General features: G+C 49.7%; 1 protein-coding gene across 1 annotated transcript in view; it reads left to right on the forward strand.

Moving 5' to 3' along the window:
* Positions 1 to 5,597: 5,597 nt before the first annotated feature.
* The window catches only part of LOC115126498 (unconventional myosin-Va-like), a 65,829-nt gene continuing 54,802 nt past the window's right edge, over positions 5,598 to 16,624 (forward strand). The window contains 5 exon segments of the mRNA XM_065015779.1: positions 5,598 to 5,602; positions 6,957 to 7,116; positions 7,688 to 7,859; positions 7,942 to 8,086; positions 12,742 to 12,898. Of these exon segments, the coding sequence (XP_064871851.1) occupies positions 5,598 to 5,602; positions 6,957 to 7,116; positions 7,688 to 7,859; positions 7,942 to 8,086; positions 12,742 to 12,898 (639 nt within the window).

Here is a 16,624-nt window from a genome sequence, read left to right on the forward strand (position 1 = left end):
CCTGTCCTCTCTCCCCCCTTCTCTCTTCTCCCCTTCTCTCTTCTCCCCCTGTCCTCTCCCCCCCTCTCTCTTCTCCCCCTTCTCTCTTCTCCCCTTCTCTCTTCTCCCCCTCCTGTCCTCTCTTTCCCCCTCCTGTCCTCTCTTCTCCCCCCTGTCTCTCTCCCCCTCTCCCCCTTCTCTGTTCTCTCCCTTCTCTCTTCCCCTCCTGTCCTCTCTTTCCCCCTCCTGTCCTCTCTTCTCCCCTCCTGTCCTCTCTTCTCCCCCTTCCTCTCTTTCCCCCTCCTGTCCTCTCTTCTCCCCCTCCTGTCCTCTCTTCTCCCCCTCCTGTCCTCTCTCTCTTTCTCCCCCTTCCTGTTCTCTCCCTTCTCTCTTCTCTTTCCCTGTCCTGTCTCTCTTTCCCCTCCTGTCCTCTTCTTCTCCCCCTCCTGTCCTTTCTTCTCCCCCTCCTGTCCCCTTTCCCCCTCCTGTCCTCTCTTCTCCCCCTCCCTGTCCTCTCTTCTCCCCCTCCTGTCCTCTCTCCCCCTTCTCTCTCCCCCTTCTCTCTTCTCCCCCTCCTGTCCTCTCTTTCCCCCTCCTGTCCTCTCTCTCCCCCTCCTGTCCTCTCTTTCCCCCTCCTGTCCTTTCTTCTCCCCCTCCTGTCCTTTCTTCTCCCCCTCCTGTCCTCTCTTTCCCCCTCCTGTCCTCTCTTCTCCCCCTCCTGTCCTCTCTTCTCCCCCTCCTGTCCTCTCTCCCCCCTTCTCTCCCTCTCTTCTCCCCCTTCTCTCTTCTCCCCCTCCTGTCCTCTCTTCTCCCCCTCCTGTCCTCTCTTCTCCCCCTCCTGTCCTCTCTCCCCCCTTCTCTCTCCCCTTCTCTCTTCTCCCCCTTCTCTCTTCTCCCCCTCCTGTCCTCTCTCCCCCTTCTCTCCCCCTTCTCTCTTCTCCCCCTTCTCTCTTCTCCCCTTCTCTCTTCTCCCCCTCCTGTCCTCTCTTTCCCCCTCCTGTCCTCTCTTTCCCCTTCTCTCTTCTCCCCCTTCTCTCTCTTCTCCCCCTCCTGTCCTCTCTCCCCCTTCTCTCTTCTCCCCTTCTCTCTTCTCCCCCTCCTGTCCTCTCTCCCCCCTTCTCTCTCCCCCTTCTCTCTTCTCCCCTTCTCTCTTCTCCCCCTCCTGTCCTCCTCTTTTCCCCCTCCTGTCCTCTCTTCTCCCCCTCCTGTCCTCTCTTCTCCCTCCTGTCCTCTCTTCTCCCCCTCCTGTCCTCTTTCCCCCTCCTGTCCTCTCTTCTCCCCCTCCTGTCCTCTCTTCTCCCCCTCCTGTCCTCTCTTCTCCCCCTCCTGTCCTCTCTCCCCCTTCTCTCTCCCCCTTCTCTCTTCTCCCCCTTCTCTCTTCTCCCCCTCCTGTCCTCTCCCCCCTTCTCTCTTCTCCCCCTTCTCTCTTCTCCCCCTTCTCTCTTCTCCCCCTTCTATCTTCTCCCCCTCCTGTCCTCTCTTTCCCCCTCCTGTCCTCTCTTCTCCCCCTCCTGTCCTCTCTTCTCCCCCTCCTGTCCTCTCTCCCCCCTTCTCTCTCCCCCTTCTCTCTTCTCCCCCTTCTCTCTTCTCCCCCTCCTGTCCTCTCTCTCCCCTTCTCTCTCCCCTTCTCTCTCCCCTTCTCTCTTCTCCCCCTTCTCTCTTCTCCCCCTCCTGTCCTCTCTTTCCCTCCCTCTCTGTCCTCTCTTTCCCCCTCCTGTCCTCTCTTCTCCCCCTCTCTCTCTCCCCTCCTCTTCTCCCCTCCTGTCCTCTCTCCCCCTTCTCTCCCCCTTCTCTCTTCCCCCTCTCTCTTCTCCCCCTCCTGTCCTCTCTTTCCCCCTCCTGTCCTCTCTTTCCCCTCCTGTCCTCTCTTTCCCCCTCCTGTCCTCTCTTCTCCCCCTCCTGTCCTCTCTTCTCCCCCTCCTGTCCTCTCTTCTCTCCCCCTCCTGTCCTCTCTTCTCCCTCCTGTCCTCTCTTCTCCCCCTCCTGTCCTCTCTTCTCCCCCTCCTGTCCTCTCTTTCCCCCTCCTGTCCTCTCTTCTCCCCCCTCCTGTCCTCTCTCTCCCCCTCCTGTCCTCTCTTTCCCCCTCCTGTCCTCTCTTTCCCCCTCCTGTCCTCTCTTTCCCCCTCCTGTCCTCTCTTTCCCCCCTCCTGTCCTCTCTTTCCCCCTCCTGTCCTCTCTTTCCCCCTCCTGTCCTCTCTTTCCCCCTTCCTGTCCTCTCTTCTCCCCCTCCTGTCCTCTCTTTCCCCCCTCTTCCTCTCTTTCCCCCTCCTGTCCTCTCTTTCCCCCTCCTCTCCCTCTCTTCTCCCCCTCTTGTCCCCCTTCTCCCCTCTGTCCTCTCTTTCCCCCTCCTGTCCTCTCTTTCCCCCTCCTGTCCTCTCTTTCCCCCTTCCTGTCCTCTCTCTTCTCCCCCTCCTGTCCTCTCTTTCCCCCTCCTGTCCTCTCTTTCCCCCCTCCTGTCCTCTCTTTCCCCCTTCCTGTCCTCTCTTTCCCCCCTCCTGTCCTCTCTTTCCCCCTTCCTGTCCTCTCTTCTCCCCCTCCTGTCCTCTCTTTCCCCCCTCCTGTCCCTCTCTTTCCCCCTCCTGTCCTCTCTTTCCCCCTCCTGTCCTCTCTTTCCCCCTCCTGTCCTCTCTTCTCCCCCTCCTGTCCTCTCTTCTCCCCCTCCTGTCCTCTCTTCCCCCTCCTGTCCTCTCTTCTCCCCCTCCTGTCCTCTCTTCTCCCCCTCCTGTCCTCTCTTCTCCCCCTCCTGTCCTCTCTCCCCTTTCCCCCCTCCCTCTCTCTTCTCCCCCTCCTGTCCTTCTCTTTCTCCCCCTCCTGTCCTCTCTTTCCCCTTCTCTCTTCTCCCCCTTCTCTCTTCTCCCCCTCCTGTCCTCTCTCCCCCCTTCTCTCTCCCCCTTCTCTCTTCTCCCCTTCTCTCTTCTCCCCCTCCTGTCCTCTCTTTCCCCCTCCTGTCCTCTCTTCTCCCCCTCCTGTCCTCTCTTCTCCCCCTCCTGTCCTCTCTTCTCCCCCTCCTGTCCTCTTTCCCCTCCTGTCCTCTTTCCCCCTCCTGTCCTCTTTCCCCCTCCTGTCCTCTCTTCTCCCCTCCTGTCCTCTCTCTCCCCCTCCTGTCCTCTCTTCTCCCCCTCCTGTCCTCTCTTCTCCCCCTCCTGTCCTCTCTTCTCCCCCTCCTGTCCTCTCTTCTCCCCCTCCTGTCCTCTCTTCTCCCCCTCCTGTCCTCTCTTCTCCCTCTCCTGTCCTCTCTTCTCCCCCTCCTGTCCTCTCTTTCCCCCTCCTGTCCTCTCTTTCCCCCTCCTGTCCTCTCTTCCCCCCTTCCTGTCCTCTCTTCTCCCCCTCCTGTCCTCTCTTTCCCCCTCCTGTCCTCTCTTTCCTCCCTCCTGTCCTCTCTTTCCTCCCTCCTGTCCTCTCTTCCCCCCTCCTGTCCTCTCTTCTCCCCCTCCTGTCCTCTCTTTCCCCCTCATGTCCTCTCTTTCCCCCTCATGTCCTCTCTTCTCCCCCTCATGTCCTCTCTTCTCCCCCTCCTGTCCTCTCTTTCTCCCCCTCCTGTCCTCCCCCTCCTGTCCTCCCCCTCATGTCCTCTCTTCTCCCCCTCCTGTCCTCTTTTCTCCCCCTCCTGTCCTCTCTTCTCCCCCTCCTGTCCTCTCTTCTCCCCCTCCTGTCCTCTTTCCCCCTCCTGTCCTCTTTCCCCCTCCTGTCCTCTCTTTCCCCCTCCTGTCCTCTCTTCTCCCCCTCCTGTCCTCTCTTCTCCCCCTCCTGTCCTCTCTTCTCCCCCTCCTGTCCTCTCTTCTCCCCTCCTGTCCTCTCTTCTCCCCCTCCTGTCCTCTCTTCTCCCTCTCCTGTCCTCTCTTCTTCCCCTCCTGTCCTCTCTCTCCCCCCTCCTGTCCTCTCTTTCCCCCCTCCTGTCCTCTCTTCTCCCCCTCCTGTCCTCTCTCTCCCCCTCCTGTCCTCTCTTCTCCCCCTCCTGTCCTCTCTTCTCCCTCTCCTGTCCTCTCTTCTCCCCCTCCTGTCCTCTCTTCTCCCTCTCCTGTCCTCTCTTCTTCCCCTCCTGTCCTCTCTTTCCCCCTCCTGTCCTCTCTTTCCCCCCCTCCTGTCCTCTCTTCTCCCCCTCCTGTCCTCTCTTTCCCCCTCCTGTCCTCTCTTCTCCCCCTCCTGTCCTCTCTTCTCCCCCTCCTGTCCTCTCTTCTCCCCCTCCTGTCCTCTCTTCCCCCTCCTGTCCTCCCCCTCCTGTCCTCCCCCCCTCATGTCCTCTCTTCTCCCCCTCCTGTCCTCTTTTCTCTCCCTCCTGTCCTCTCTTCTCCCCCTCCTGTCCTCTTTCTCCCCCTCCTGTCCTCTCTTCTCCCCCCCACCTGTCCTCTCTTCCTCCCCCCACCTGTCCTCTCTTCCCCCTCCTGTACTCTCTTCCCCTCCTCCTGTACTCTCTTTCCCCCCTCCTGTACTCTCTTCCCCCTCCTGTCCTCTCTTTCCCCCTCCTGTCCTCTCTTTCCCCTCCTGTCCTCTCTTCTCCCCCTCCTGTCCTCTCTTTCCCCCTCCTGTCCTCTCTTCTCCCCCTCCTGTCCTCTCTTCTCCCCCTCCTGTCCTCTCTTCTCCCCCCTCCTGTCCTCTCTTCTCCCCCTCCTGTCATCTCTTCTCCCCCTCCTGTCATCTCTTCTCCCCCTCCTGTCCTCTCTTTCCCACCTCCTGTCCTCTCTTTCCCACCTCCTGTCCTCTCTTCTCCCACCTCCTGTCCTCTCTTCTCCCCCTCCTGTCCTCTCTTCTCCCCCTCCTGTCCTCTCTTCTCCCCCTCCTGTCCTCTCTTTCCCCCTCCTGTCCTCTCTTCTCCCCCTCCTGTCCTCTCTTCTCCCCCTCCTGTCCTCTCTTCTCCCCCTCCTGTCCTCTCTTTCCCCCTCCTGTCCTCCCCCTCCTGTCCTCTCTTCTCCCCCTCCCGTAGCTCTTCCGCTCACCCTCTTACACACATCCCTGTAGCTCTTCCTCTCACCCTCTTACACACATCCCTGTAGCTCTGCCTCTCACCCTCTTACACACATCCCTGTAGCTCTTCCTCTCCCCCTCTTACACACATCCCTGTAGCTCGTCCTCTACTGTAACCCTGGGGATCTGTCTATAAATACGACTCACCCCCCCCTCACAATGTGGACCAGGAAATGGTTTACACGCTTCATTGCTGCAGAAAGTGTGTGTGTGATTAGGAGGATCAGGAAGTGTGCTCAGCGGTGTATGGTGATGCTACTCAGTGGGGTGTGTGTGTGAGGCTATTTTTACCTCCACCCTCCCGTCTCTTTCTCACTCTCTCCATCTCTCTCACACATTCTCTCACTCTTTCTCTCACTCCCTCACTCCTCCTTTCCATTGCTAGGAGCTGGGCTGTGAACCGCTCTCCTCCAGGAAGGAACATGAGAGAGCGACAGAATAGCCTCAGTAACCCTGCTATAGGATGACTGATACTGTGTTCTGTCGAGTCAGCACTTTTCTCTGCTGACCTCTGTATACACACACACACACACACACACACATTGCTCTGACCTTTCAGTGTTAAACACTGGTGTGAAAGATTAATTTCAATTCATTGTGGAGCATCACAAGAATATCTTATCCACTACATAGTGAATAACCATGTTGACATGACGATGACGTAGGTCTGAATATGTAGCAACCTACTACAATGGTGATTATTGTCTGTCTGTCTGTCTGTCTGTGAGTATATGGCTATGAGCTAGATCATTAGACTTTTCCACAGAATGTTCCTGGAAGGTTGGCTGAGGGTTGCTGGAAGGTTAGGGTGAGTCATGAGGATATGAGCGCATCCGATCCGAGTGCCAACAGTCTTAGTGCCAACACACGCGCTCACACACACACACACACGCTTGGTTTCAGTCTTCATGTAAATCCTTCCTACCAATGAGATTCTGACACATTTTACAGACTGTTCTAAGAGCGTTAGTTGGAGTATCAAAGACAGGAACCAGTTGTGTATAGGATACAGTAGTATTCAGGTCAAGCAGGCCCATTTTCCCAAACAAGCAGTATCATGGGGCGGCAGGTAGCCTAGTGGTTAGAGCATTGGGCCAGTAACCCCAAAAGGTTGCTAGATCGAATCCATGAGCTGACAAGGTAAAAATCTGTCATTCTGACCCTGAACAAGGCAGTTAACCCACTAGGCCACCATTGTAAATAAGAATTTGTTCTTAACTAAACATTGTTGCACTATGGAATGAGACCCAGACCGGCCTTCTGTGTGTGTGCCTCTGAAAGTTCTGTGTATACAGGTCTGCTGGTGGTAATAATGGGCCAGGATAAACCAGGATAAACCAGGATAAACCAGGATAAGCTTCATGTAGCGCTGATCATCATTGAGCTGCTTAGTGAGATGTAAAGATTACTGATTGGCCATCTGATTGACCTTTCTAATGGCAGCTGTTAAAGCTGGGATCTACCAGTCGACTCTCCTCCGTGTGTGTTACGGATGTGGTTCTGTGAACTGCACTCTTGTGAGCCTGAGGCCTGAAGACTTCTGTTAGCTGCCCGTGCTACAACCTGACGACTTAGCTTCCTGATCTACTGCCGTGGCTTTAGCTCAGTGGACCAGCGCAGTCTAGTGGAAGGCTGAAGACCCGGGATCAACCCCAGTCAGTTTTACAGTGTTTTTGTTTCTGGGTTTTCACATGTCTTTGATCAGCTGACAGGCTCGTTCCACAGGGCTGGGATCTGAAGGCATTCCTGTCATGTTGTGATCGGTCACAGAATCATGTGGACTGGGTTTGAGTTTTTATGAATGTCCAGCAGTATTGATCATGTTAGATGGTGAAATGATATCCAACCAACCATGGAGAGACAACAGCCTCAGGCAGCACTGTACCAGTCTGATACAGCAGCAGGTTCTCTCTGCAGTAGACATTGAGTCTGGGGACAGTACTGGACTGATATGGGCCTTATGTAGCTTTCTGACTTGGAGAACACACTCTGTAGTATGTTTTTATGTCATGTAGAACCTTTCTCTCCCTTCTCACTCTCCTTCTTTCTCCTCTCCTCTCTCAGTTTGCTCGGGTGTGGATCCCTGATGCAGATGAGGTGTGGAAGTCAGCAGAGCTCACTAAGAACTACAAACATGGAGATTCCACCCTACACCTCACACTGGAGGATGGAATGGTGAGTACTGGAGGAGAGGAGGAGGAGGAGGAGAAGGGTGGTGTAGGGTTGGGTGGTTGCATAACATCCTCTCATTTGTGATGAGATGCACAGTAAACACACACACACACACACACACACACACACACACACACACACACACACACACACAGTTACTGCAATATATCACCATACATATCATAAAAACATGTCCATGTTTCGATGTCTCCCAAGTCCAATAAACTGTTCAGAAGGAAATGGGGGCAGAAACCTGACCCATTTGGTGGCATATTTTGATACATGTGTGAGGCTTATGTTCACCAACTGTCTGTTTTTTATGTCACTGAGTTACATAAAACCAGGTCCCTACTCAGCAAACACACCACAGGAGGCTGGTGAGGGGGAGACGAATTACAATAATGACTAAATGGAATGGCATAAAGCACAATGAAACAATGTTTGATAACGTTCCATTTATTCTGTTCCAGCCATTACTATGAGCCCGTACTCCCCAATTAAGCTGCCACCAGCCGCCTGTGATACACACATATATTGTGTGTGATAACGTCTCTGTTTAATCTGTGCTGTCCAGGACATTGAGCACAAGCTGGATGATAAGACAAAGAACCTTCCTCACCTCCGGAACCCTGACATCCTGGTGGGGGAGAATGACCTCACAGCTCTTAGCTACCTCCACGAGCCGGCCGTCCTGCACAACCTTAAAGTCCGCTTCACCGACTCCAAACTCATCTACACATACTGTGGTATGCCCACACAGACACACAAGGGTCTCACACACACACACACACACACACACACACTCCAACTCCTCCTCTCTTCCTGTAGGTATTGTGCTGGTGGCCATTAATCCCTATGAGAACCTTCCCATCTACGGTAGTGACATCATCAATGCGTACAGTGGCCAGAACATGGGAGACATGGACCCTCACATCTTCGCTGTGGCTGAGGAAGCTTACAAACAGATGGCCAGGTGGGTGTGTGTGGTGTGCGTGCGAGTGTTACCTGCTCAAAGGTAGTATACACAGATTTCCCATGTTTCAAACGATGTCAGACGGACAGTTTGAGACCTTCCAATGGAAGCATAGTACAGTGTGTGTATTTACTGTCTTGTTATTTATTTAACTAGGCAAGTCAGTTAACAACAAATTCTTATTTACAATGACGGCTTACCAAAAGGCAAAAGGCCTCCTGCGGGGACGAGGTCTGGGATTAAAAATAATATATATATATATAGAAATATAGGACAAAACCAACATCATGACGAGACAACACAACATAAAGAGGGACCTAAGACGACAACATAGTGTTGGGTTCTAATTATCAGAGTAAGAACGCGACGGACACTGAAAGCTTCAGTTTATTTTCCCATTGGGTCAATACAGCTGCATCAGACAAAGACACGGTTCCACCACTGGTGATATATATTACAATTTGGGGTGGAATCTCCTCCTCTCTAACCATTACGTCTCTGTTGCTAGGCAGAAAATTAAGTGACATGGGCAATAAACTGTTCCTTCTCCCTTAACGTGACCTGACCTCGACCCCTTCCTCACTAATCCACAGCTCTCCAACCTTATCAGTGCTGCCACGTGCGATAGTCTTCCCTGCCCTCAGTACATTCCAAGCTTAATTGCATCCACCATATACATCATACATTCCCCTCTGTCCCTCAGTTCATCAATAAGTACATTTCATAAGTCAAGAAATCAGAACCCAACAATAGCAAGGCAGCAACACATGACAAAACAGCACGTAAGGAACACAACATGGTAGTAGCACAAAACATGGTACAAACATTATTGGGCACAGACAACAGCACAAAGGGCAAGAAGTTAGAGACAACAATACATCACACAAAGCAGACACAACTGTCAGTAAGAGTGTCCATGATGGAGTCTTTGAATGAATAGATTGAGATAAAACTGTCCAGTTTGAGTGTTTGTTGCAGCTCGTTCCAGTCGCTAGCTGCAGCGAACTGAAAAGAGGAGCGACCCAAGGATGTGTGTGCTTTGGGGACCTTTAACAGGATGTGACTGGCAGAACGGGTGTTGTATGTGGAGGATGAGGCTTCAGTAGATATCTCAGATAGGGGGGAGTGAGGTCTAAGAGGGTTTTATAAATCAGCATCAACCAGTGGGTCTTGCGACGGGTATACAGAGATCAAATCAAAGTTTATTTGTCACGTGCGCCGAATACAACAGGTGTAGGTAGACCTTAAAGGGAAATGCTTACTGACAGGCTCTAACCAATAGTGCAAAAAGGTATTAGGTGAACAATAGGTAAGTAAAGAAATATAACAACAGTAAAAAGACAGGCTATATACATTAGCGAGGCTATAAAAGTAGCGAGGCTACATACAGACACCGGTTAGTCAGGTTTGAGGTAGTATGTACATGAATGTATAGTTAATGTATAGTTAAAGTGACTATGCATATAAGATTAACAGAGTAGCAGCAGTGTAAAAGAGGGGTTGGGGGAGGCACACAATGTAAATAGTCCGGGTAACCATTTGGTAACCTGTGCAGGAGTCTTATGGCTTGGGGGTAAAAACTGTTGAGAAGCCTTTTTGTCCTAGACTTGGCACTCCGGTACCGCTTGCCATGCGGTAGTAGAGAGAACAGTCTATGACTGGGTTGGCTGGGGACTTTGACCATTTTTAGGGCCTTCCTCTGACACCGCCTGGTGTAGAGGTCCTGGTTGGCAGGCAGCTTAGTCCCAGTGATGTACTGGACCGTACGCACTACCCTCTGTAGTGCCTTGCGATCGGAGGCCGAACAATTGCCGTACCAGGCATTGATGCAACCAGTCACAATGCTCTCGATGTTGCAGCTGTAGAACCTTTTGAGGATCTCAGGACCCATGCCAAATCTTTTTAGTTTCCTGAGGGGGAATAGGCATTGTCGTGCCCTCTTCACGACCGTCTTGGTGTGTTTGGACCATTCTAGTTTGTTGGTGATGTGGACACCAAGGAACTTGAAGCTCTCAACCTGCTCCACTACACCCCCCTGTCTTACCGGAGTGTGCTGTTCTATCTTGCTGGTGCAGCGTATATCCCGCTAGCTGAATATCCATGTCGTCATTCAGCCATGATTCCGTGAAACATAGGATATTGCAGTTTTTGATGTCCCGTTGGTAGGATATTCGTGATTGTACCTCGTCTAATTTATTGTCCAATGATTGCACGTTGGCGAGTAATATTGACGCTTTCCCACTCACCTCCTGCGGGTCCTCACGATGCTTCCCGCTCTGTGTCTTCTATACCTGCGTCTCCTCCTCTTGCAAATAACTGAGATGTTGGCCCTGTCGGGTGTTTGGAGAATGTCGTGTGCTTCCTGCTTGTTCAAGGAAAAAATCTTTGTCTAATCCGAGGTGAGTGATCGATGTCCTGATATCCAGAAGCTCTTTTTTTGCCGTAGGTTACGGTTGCAGAAACATTATGTACAAAATAAGTTACAAATAACGCAAAAAAACACATAATAGCACAATTGGTTGGGCGCCCGTAAAACTGCTGCCATTTATTCCTGCACCATTTTACTTAGTTTACAGATGACCAGTTTACAGAGGAGTATAGAGTGCAGTGATGTGTCCTATAAGGAGCCTTGGTGGCAAATCTGATGGCTGAATGGTAAAGAGCATCTAGCCGCTCGAGAGCACCCTTACCTGCCGATCTTTAAATGATGTCTCCGTAATCTAGCATGGGTAGGATGGTCATCTGAATCAGGGTTGGTTTGGCAGCTGGGGTAAAAGAGGAATGATTACGATAGAGGAAACCAAGTCTAGATTTAACCTTAACCTGCAGCTTTGATATGTGCTGAGAGAAGGACAGTGTACCGTCTTAGTCATACTCCCAAGTACTTGTATGAGGTGTGTTATGACATTGCCCTCTTTGGGTACAGCGAACACCATCCCCCGCTCTCGGCTCCTACAACCAGACTGCTGTGGTCAGAGAGATGTCGTAAATTCCTGAGGAGAGGATCTCCTCATGGCCACACAGTATAACGACAGAGTGAATTTTCAAAGAGAACAAAGGAATTTCTTCCACCTCACAGAACTTGAGGTCCGAACAACATTTATGTTCCGAAGAAGGTAAAAAATATCGGTGAAGAATCCAGCTACGAACTGGTCCGTTTGTTACATTTTGGTGAGGCTCATGGGAGACGGTGGGGCCCCATTACCATAACACTGTTTATATAATAGCCTCAGATATGAGGTTTACATCTAATTGTTGTATAAGATGAATGAATGAGGATGATACTGTTTGTAAAATTGTGTAATGTGATTTTGGACTGTTTAATGAAGGAAACTCCAATTCCCTTTTGAGTTGAACTAAATCACAGGACCGCCCATGAGCCCAGTTAGGGTCAGGCATCCTGGACCGCCCATGAGCCCAGTTAGGGTCAGGCATCCTGGACCGCCCATGAGCCCAGTTAGGGTCAGTCATCCTGGACCGCCCATGAGCCCAGTTAGGGTCAGACAGCCCCTTTTCTGCAATTCCAAATAAAAACCCAACTTTGAGAAATTCTCAGTAGACCATGTTTTTCTCCATTACGATGGGACAAAGGTTGCAGACCATTGCTGAATCTTTTAACCATACCACGTGGTTAAACTCTTAGACTATCGATACCGACAGAATAAGAACAAGTCTTTGATATTAATTACTAGTCTGCGGCTAGGAATTCGGTATCATTGAACGCGAAGAACGACAACTGCCAAAACACTCATTCTACAACAACATGAATGAATGTCGCTCTGAACTATCCCCTCTAACCACGACAGACAGAGAGAGAGAGACGGACAATTCCACAAAAGAAACTAACTTTTCAACAGCGATCAAGACGACACACTGAGCGTAAATATATATATTGATTGCAATTGTTCCCGAATGAGTGACCGTTCATGTGTAAAGGATTAGCATTTCAATTGTTATAATTATTAACTCTGTAGTGACTTCTCAGTCGACCCCCACTTCCCTTTTTGTCTAACAAGCCGCCATGCCGGTTTAGCCCACTAGGGCATATTCCCCTATCATTTCTTGTAACCATATTTACTTTGTTTGTTTGTGTGTGCACTTCTGTGATTGTTTAGTTAGTTAATAAATAAATGATTTAAGACAATTGATGTATGGATGACTCATAGTGAAGACTGGGTTCGTGCAGATAACCAACAATTTACGACATTTGGAATGAGACTAACGTGAGGTAAAGTAAATAATTAATTAATCAGAAGACTATTGATCAGATATGAAAATATCGGCATTGATCTTTTCGTTTGACGGAATGAGCACACAGAGCACTCTCTCACATACATACACACGCTTTTTCACACACACCTAGTGAACACACATTCACTTCTCTCACTCACTCACACACACACACACACACACACTTTGTAGCATAGTGACCTATGGTCCCAGTTGGCATCTATACTGTACAGCATGTTGTCTGCCACAGTGACCTCACACCGTTTTGAGAACCATAATGGAACGAAGTAATGACTTTCTGTTTTTATCTTCTATGATTTTTGTTATGTGTGTATTGTTGTACTGGCATGACTGAGCCAAATAAGCTGCCACATGGCAGACTCTTGCTTCCCTCGCCGTCAGTCTTTCCTTCTCTCCTGTATTAGAGATGAGAGGAACCAGTCTATAATCGTAAGCGGTGAGTCGGGAGCAGGGAAGACTGTCTCAGCTAAATACGCCATGCGCTACTTTGCTACGGTCAGTGGAGCAGCTACAGAGGCCAACGTAGAGGAGAAGGTCCTCGCATCCAACCCCATCATGGAGGTATGACTCCTCTCCCTTCCCCTCGCCTCTCTTCTCCCTCTCCTCGCTCCTGTCCTCTGCAAAGCCTGCTTCATGGTGTGTTCATGTGGAGTCTGGGAGGGTTAGTTCTCTCCCCTGTGTCCATATGGCCTCTCCCCCATCTCCTCTATTTCTCTCCTCTCCTCCCTTCCCTCTCCCCCATCTCCTCTCTTTCTCTCCTCTCCTCCCTTCCCTCTCCCACATCTCCTCTATTTCTCTCCTCTCCTCCCTTCCCTCTCCCCCATCTCCTCTATTTCTCTCCTCTCCTCCCTTTCTTCTCCCCCATCTCCTCTTTCTCTCCTCCCTTCCCTCTCCCCATCTCCTCTATTTCTCTCCTCTCCTCCCTTCCCTCTCCCCCATCTCCTCTATTTCTCTCCTCTTCTCCCCATCTCCTCTATTTCTCTCCTCTCCTCCCTTTCTTCTCCCCCATCTCCTCTGTTTCTCCTCCCTTCCCTCTCTGTGTGTGTGTGTGTGTGTTGATGTAAGGACACATTACCATACTTGCCTGTGCAGCTGAAAGCCTCCTTGTCTTTAGGGAACAGTAGCCGTGTGTTTTCTCTTAGCTCCGCTAGAGGAGACTTTTCTCCTTACACACACTTTAACCCCTATATAGTCCCTGTCTCTGTCTGTCTCTCTCTCTCTCTCTCTCTCTCTGTCCTTCTCTCTCTGTCTCTCTCTCTGTCCTTCTCTCTCTCTCTCTCTCTCTCTCTCTCTGTGTCTCTCTCTCTCTCTGTCTCTCTCTCTCTCTCTGTGTGTCTCTCTGTGTCTCTCTCTCTCTGTGTCTCTCTCTCTCTCTCTCTGTGTCTCTCTCTCTCTGTGTCTCTCTCTCTCTGTGTCTCTCTCTCTCTGTGTCTCTCTCTCTGTGTCTCTCTCTCTCTCTCTCTCTCTCTCTCTCTCTCTCTCTCTCTCTCTCTCTCTCTCTCTCTCTCTCTCTGTGTCTCTCTCTCTCTCTCTCTCTCTCTCTCTCTCTCTCTCTCTCTGTGTCTCTCTCTCTCTCTCTCTCTCTCTCTCTCTCTCTCTCTCTCTCTGTGTCTCTCTCTCTGTGTCTCTCTCTCTCTCTCTCTGTGTCTCTCTCTCTCTGTGTGTGTCTCTCTCTCTCTGTCTCTCTCTCTCTCTCTCTCTCTCTCTGTGTCTCTCTCTCTCTCTCTGTGTCTCTCTCTCTCTCTGTGTCTCTCTCTCTCTCTCTCTCTCTCTCTCTCTGTGTCTCTCTCTCTCTGTGTCTCTCTCTCTCTCTCTGTGTGTCTCTCTCTCTCTCTCTGTGTCTCTCTCTCTCTCTCTGTGTCTCTCTCTCTCTCTGTGTCTCTCTCTCTCTCTGTGTGTCTCTCTCTCTCTCTGTCTCTCTCTCTCTCTCTCTCTCTCTCTGTCTCTCTCTCTCTCTCTCTGTCTCTCTCTCTCTCTCTCTCTCTCTGTCTCTCTCTCTCTCTCTGTGTGTCTCTCCCTCTCTCTCTCTGTGTCTCTCTCTCTCTCTGTGTGTCTCTCTCTCTCTCTCTCTCTCTCTGTCTCTCTCTCTCTCTCTCTCTGTCTCTCTCTCTCTCTCTCTCTCTCAATTTAATTCAATTCAATTTCAATTCAATTCAAGGGCTTTATTGGCATGGGAAACATGTGTTAACATTGCCAAAGCAAGTGAGGTAGACAACATACAAAGTGAATATATAAGGTGAAAAACAACAAAAATGAACAGTAAACATTACACATACAGAAGTTTCAAAACAGTAAAGACATTACAAATGTCATATATATATATATATATATATATACAATGTACAAATAGTTAAAGAACACAAGATAAAATAAATAAGCATAAATATGGGTTGTATTTACAATGGTGTTTGTTCTTCACTGGTTGCCCTTTTCTCGTGGCAACAGGTCACAAATCTTGCTGCTGTGATGGCACACTGTGGAATTTCACCCAGTAGATATGGGAGTTTTTCAAAATTGGATTTGTTTTCGAATTCTTTGTGGATCTGTGTGATCTGGGGGAAATATGTATCTCTAATATGGTCATACATTGGGCAGGAGGTTAGGAAGTGCAGCTCAGTTTCCACCTCATTTTGTGGGCAGTGAGCACATAGCCTGTCTTCTCTTGAGAGCCATGTCTGCCTACGGCGGCCTTTCTCAATAGCAAGGCTATGCTCACTGAGTCTGTACATAGTCAAAGCTTTCCTTAATTTTGGGTCAGTCACAGTGGTCAGGTATTCTGCCGCTGTGTACTCTCTGTTTAGGGCCAAATAGCATTCTAGTTTGCTCTGTTTTTTTGTTAATTCTTTCCAATGTGTTAAGTAATTATCTTTTTGTTTTCTCATGATTTGGTTGGGTCTAATTGTGCTGTTGTCCTGGGGCTCTGTAGGGTATGTTTGTGTTTGTGAACAGAGCCCCAGGACCAGCTTGCTTAGGGGACTCTTCTCCAGGTTCATCTCTCTGTAGGTGATGGCTTTGTTATGGAAGGTTTGTGAATCGCTTCCTTTTAGGTGGTTGTAGAATTTAATGGCTCTTTTCTGGATTTTGATAATTAGTGGGTATCGGCCTAATTCTGCTCTGCATGCATTATTTGGTGTTTTACGTTGTACACGGAGGATATTTTTGCAGAATTCTGCGTGCAGAGTCTCAATTTGGTGTTTGTCCCATTTTGTGAAGTCTTGGTTGGTGAGCGGACCCCAGACCTCACAACCATAAAGGGCAATGGGCTCTATGACTGATTCAAGTATTTTTAGCCAAATCCTAATTGGTATGTTGAAATTTATGTTTCTTTTGATGGCATAGAATGCCCTTCTTGCCTTGTCTCTCAGATCGTTCACAGCTTTGTGGAAGTTACCTGTGGCACTGATGTTTAGGCCAAGGTATGTATAGTTTTTTGTGTGCTCTAGGGCAACAGTGTCTAGATGGAATTTGTATTTGTGGTCCTGGTGACTGGACCTTTTTGGAACACCATTATTTTGGTCTTACTGAGATTTACTGTCAGGGCCCAGGTCTGACAGAATCTGTGCATAAGATCTAGGTGCTGCTGTAGGCCCTCCTTGGTTGGTGACAGAAGCACCAGATCATCAGCAAACAGCAGACATTTGACTTGATTCTAGCAGGGGAGGCCGGGTGCTGCAGACTTTTCTAGTGCCCGCGCCAATTCGTTGATATATGTTGAAGAGGGTGGGGCTTAAGCTGCATCCCTGTCTAACCCCACGACCCTGTGTGAAGAAATGTGTGTGTTTTTGCCAATTTTAACCGCACACTTGTTGTTTGTGTACATGGATTTTATAATGTCGTATGTTTTACCCCCAACACCACTTTCCATCAGTTTGTATAGCAGACCCTCATGCCAGATTGAGTCGAAGGCTTTTTGAAATCAACAAAGCATGAGAAGACTTTGCCTTTGTTTTGGTTTGTTTGGTTGTCAATTAGGGTGTGCAGGGTGAATACATGGTCTGTTGTACGGTAATTTGGTAAAAGCCAATTTGACATTTGCTCAGTACATTGTTTTCATTGAGGAAATGTACGAGTCTGCTGTTAATAATAATGCAGAGGATTTTCCCAAGGTTACTGTTGACACATATTCCACGGTAGTTATTGGGGTCAAATTTGTCTCCACTTTTGTGGATTGGGGTGATCAGTCCTTGGTTCCAAATATTGGGGAAGATGCCAGAGCTAAGTATGATGTTAAAGAGTTTTAGTATAGCCAATTGGAATTTGTTGTCTGTATATTTGATCATTTCATTG

The sequence above is a fragment of the Oncorhynchus nerka genome, unplaced genomic scaffold (genome assembly GCF_034236695.1).
Source record: "Oncorhynchus nerka isolate Pitt River unplaced genomic scaffold, Oner_Uvic_2.0 unplaced_scaffold_1278, whole genome shotgun sequence".
NCBI lineage: Eukaryota > Metazoa > Chordata > Actinopteri > Salmoniformes > Salmonidae > Oncorhynchus > Oncorhynchus nerka.